General features: G+C 39.0%; 1 protein-coding gene across 1 annotated transcript; it reads left to right on the forward strand.

Moving 5' to 3' along the window:
• Nucleotides 1-2,355: 2,355 nt before the first annotated feature.
• On the forward strand, nt 2,356-2,970 carry roh (reduction of Rh1). The gene is made up of 3 exons (XM_067771968.1): nt 2,356-2,489; nt 2,558-2,745; nt 2,806-2,970. Exons 2-3 carry the CDS (start codon nt 2,568-2,570, stop codon nt 2,874-2,876), a joined length of 249 nt encoding a protein of 82 aa, XP_067628069.1. The 5' UTR covers nt 2,356-2,489; nt 2,558-2,567; the 3' UTR covers nt 2,877-2,970.
• The last annotated feature ends 477 nt before the right edge of the window (nt 2,971-3,447 follow it).

Raw genomic sequence — 3,447 nt, forward strand, 5'->3', positions numbered from 1 at the left:
ATGGCGCGACTTAAGAAAAACACATTTAAATTTGATTTATGTCATATGTATATATTTTAATTTCAATTTGTGTTCGCAAAGAAAATTATACGTCTATTCACTCTTGAGCATAGTACAGGTTTACAAGTATGATATGTATGAGAATAAAACAATTCCTTTCTCTTTCTAACACACTGCCGTTTGACACTTCGGTCAGTGTCAAACTATTGTGGAACTCAGAGGAACCTGCGTGGAACATGCGTTTACACTGAACGAAGTGTCAAAATTACCAGGGTTGCTGTCGTAGAAAGGAGCGGATTATCAGATATGGGTTGCTGTGATGGTAAATTTTTTTGAACGAATTTAGTATGAAAATGTAATGTATGGACGTAACTCGCGTCTTCCTAGGGAGAGTGCTTTCCTCTTCTGTGAACTCATGGTTTTTATCTTTAAGAACTGGGTTCGCCGGGCAATTCCTGGCATAGAGTTCCGACGCCTTTTTGTGGATATCACTGAGGACCTGTTTTTTTTTTTCTCATACGGCTGTGTTCTCAGGAGCCGTATTTCCTCAAAATGCTTGCGGAGATAAGTCGCTGGGAGGCGGGACCTCTTCAATCAGATGTCTGTTGGGATGCCAAGGTTTCTGGGTATTTAACAGAAACGGTTCAGCATTTCATTTGTATCCCTATTGGGGTGTACTATCGCTTCACTGCGTTCTGAGGACATAAGACAGCCCGTAGACAATTGCTTTGTAGGTGGTAAATAGCGTATCTTTGTCTTTTCCCCAAGTTCTGCCGTTAAGATATTTGAGGACTGACTCATTTTGTTTCGTTGATTTTCCGACAGGGTGGATTATTGCTGTATATTGGAACGATTTTCCGTCATCACTTGCCAAATTTGGTTTCGAAACAAACCGGTTTCGGCGTTGTGCCATCATCAGTGTCGACTTTCATTCTCGGAACGGCTCTAGATTTTACTTGCAATTACGGTTGCATGCTCGCCAAAGTGTAGCTCCTTATCGAACGTCACACCCACAATTTTTGGGTGTAAGACAGTCGGTATGGTAATGTCATCGACGCGGATGTCCAATATGTTTGGGGTTCAGTGTAACCCCATGTAATCCCAAACAATTTTGTCGGACACCATAGTTAACAGTAAACGGATCAGAAAGCACTCCATCCAACTATACCTGACTAGATGTAGTAGCGTCGATTCTTTTCCAAAAAATGTTCGAGTATTTCGTACAAGTATCGATGTCTCTACGTCGGTACTATTCCCCGATGCTTAGCCAAGTTCCGATGGTCTAAAGATTTAGGTTCAATAAAGTACAGTCCATTAACAAGATAACTTGAGCAAAACTTTAAATCTGGTACACGATTTTATCTGAAATCAAGTTATCGTTCACGTGAGTTAAAAAAAATATCCTTAGCTGAACTGATATCGGCGACGAGATCCACAGTATCACTGAGTAGAACACTTTCCCGCATTCGTAAGGGAACTATTTGTTCCGGTAAAGTGATTTCGTAGTCAATTTCGGTCAAAATTTAGTAATGTAAAGGGGATTGCAGTAATTCCCAACTTTTGAAATACGTTTTGGTAAAAGTCTAGTTGAGGGATCGAGAGAGGTATCAAAGGACGCGTCTTGACGTCGGTATTAATAATCTGAAGGCGGAAGATAAAAATTTTAACTCGTTCACAAGAATTAACGAAAAACCGAAAAATTACGCTTCCCCCCCCCCCCCCCACCCGAAACCGGGGGTGGGATCCACAGTATTTTTGCGCAGAACAGCATGTTCAAAACACTTTAGTTAAACAATTATTCATTAAAATAAAAGAAATTTACACAAAACCATGCTTTTGTATTTTGTATGAAAAACTATAGAACAGTATATCAGCTGTTCGCTCAAGGTTCAACTGTAACGTAGATGCGCAGAAGGAAGCAATTTTGAACTTGTGAATGCGCAATCTGGGTAGGTTGTTGTTGTTGTTGTTGTAGCGATAAGGTTGCTCCCCGAAGGCTTTGGGGAGTGTTATCGATGTGATGGTCCTTTGCCGGATACAGATCCGGTACGCTCCGGTACCACAACACCATTAAGGTGCTAACCCGATCATCTCGGGAACGATTTATGTGGCCACATTAAACCTGCAGGCCATCCCCCCCTCCCCACCCCTAAGTTCCATGAGGAGCTTGGGGTCGCCAGAGTCTCGTCTGTTAGTGAAACAGGATTCGCAGCGGATAGGTGAGGTTGACAATTGGGTTTGGAGAAGCTATATATCGCTCTGGCAACCTGAAGGGTTGCGCTACACACCCCTTGAATCGGGGTAGGTGATTTGTGATTGCGTTGTACGCCACTATATGAAAAGCTGCATTGTGGCTCGGCCATTAGAGTGTCTATTGTGAATTTCTTAGAATGTCTATTTGACAGTTTGATTGTAACTTGAATCATTAGATAGAAGAAGAATCAAAGTGTGCATTCTGCCATTTATATTCGTAAAAAATCTAGTTGGCTGTAAGTTACATAAGTTTTTAATAATTAAACTACTTGGATTGCTATACAATACATTTTTACACTAACAGCAAATTCGAAATGGCCGATAAAACAGTTGCGGAGAAGGTTGGACGCCCCATGAAATATCCATATACTTTCACTGCGAAAATCGCCCAATTTCCACTAATGTTCTACATTAAGAATCAATGGATTTGGAGATATTATTTCATTGCAGTTGGGTGTTGCATCCCAATCTTTTACAAAATCAGCAAACTATGTGAGTAGCGATATATAATATTTAGTTGTTCTTGAATTTATACCAGCACTAACATTTTAGCGAACTCTCCCGAAAACAAAAAGAAGTGGGCTGAAATTAGGGCTAAAGAAGCTGCCGAACATCATCACTAGATGTGGGGGATTGCAATCCGTCATTTTAATATATTATTTAATATAAAAACTCGAAAATATGTGGAAATAAATAGAACGCTAATGATTTAAAATACTTTTCAGTTTTTTGGAAATATATTTTGACAGAAATAAAATATTGATGTTCCGCTTTCGGATTCGTGGTCCTGGGATCTTTTGACACCCCAATATTTTTGGAAGAGTTTTAGCAGTTGTGAGCTAAAGTAAAGAATTACCATGATTCCAAACAAATATGAGCGGAACCTTAATTTAGAGGAAAACAAAGACCATATATCATTTTGTAAAATATTGCGATCTATTGAGAAGAATTTAACCAAAACCGTTTATTCAACGGACAGCTGATAGATTGTACATGTGTTAACATTTCTCAAGCTTTTATAAATAAAAATAAATTTTTTTTTAGGACGATATAATAGTAAAGCGAGAATTGGTTGATGAAGCCATAATGTCCTTGTCAACCATTGTATACACATCGTATACATATTCGGTAAAACTTTACATGAAGAGGTCGATTGCGAAAACAGGTCCAAGATAGTGAATATATTTAATATAT

The sequence above is a fragment of the Eurosta solidaginis genome, chromosome 1 (genome assembly GCF_040869045.1).
Source record: "Eurosta solidaginis isolate ZX-2024a chromosome 1, ASM4086904v1, whole genome shotgun sequence".
In the NCBI taxonomy this organism is placed as follows: Eukaryota; Metazoa; Arthropoda; class Insecta; order Diptera; family Tephritidae; genus Eurosta; species Eurosta solidaginis.

Coding starts and splice junctions, on each gene's coding strand:
- roh (XM_067771968.1), top strand. CDS start 2,568: ATGGCCGATAAAACAGTTGCGGAGAAGGTTGGACGCCCCATGAAATAT. Junction 2,746..2,805: donor TTACAAAATCAGCAAACTAT/GTGAGTAGCGAT, acceptor CTAACATTTTAG/CGAACTCTCCCGAAAACAAA.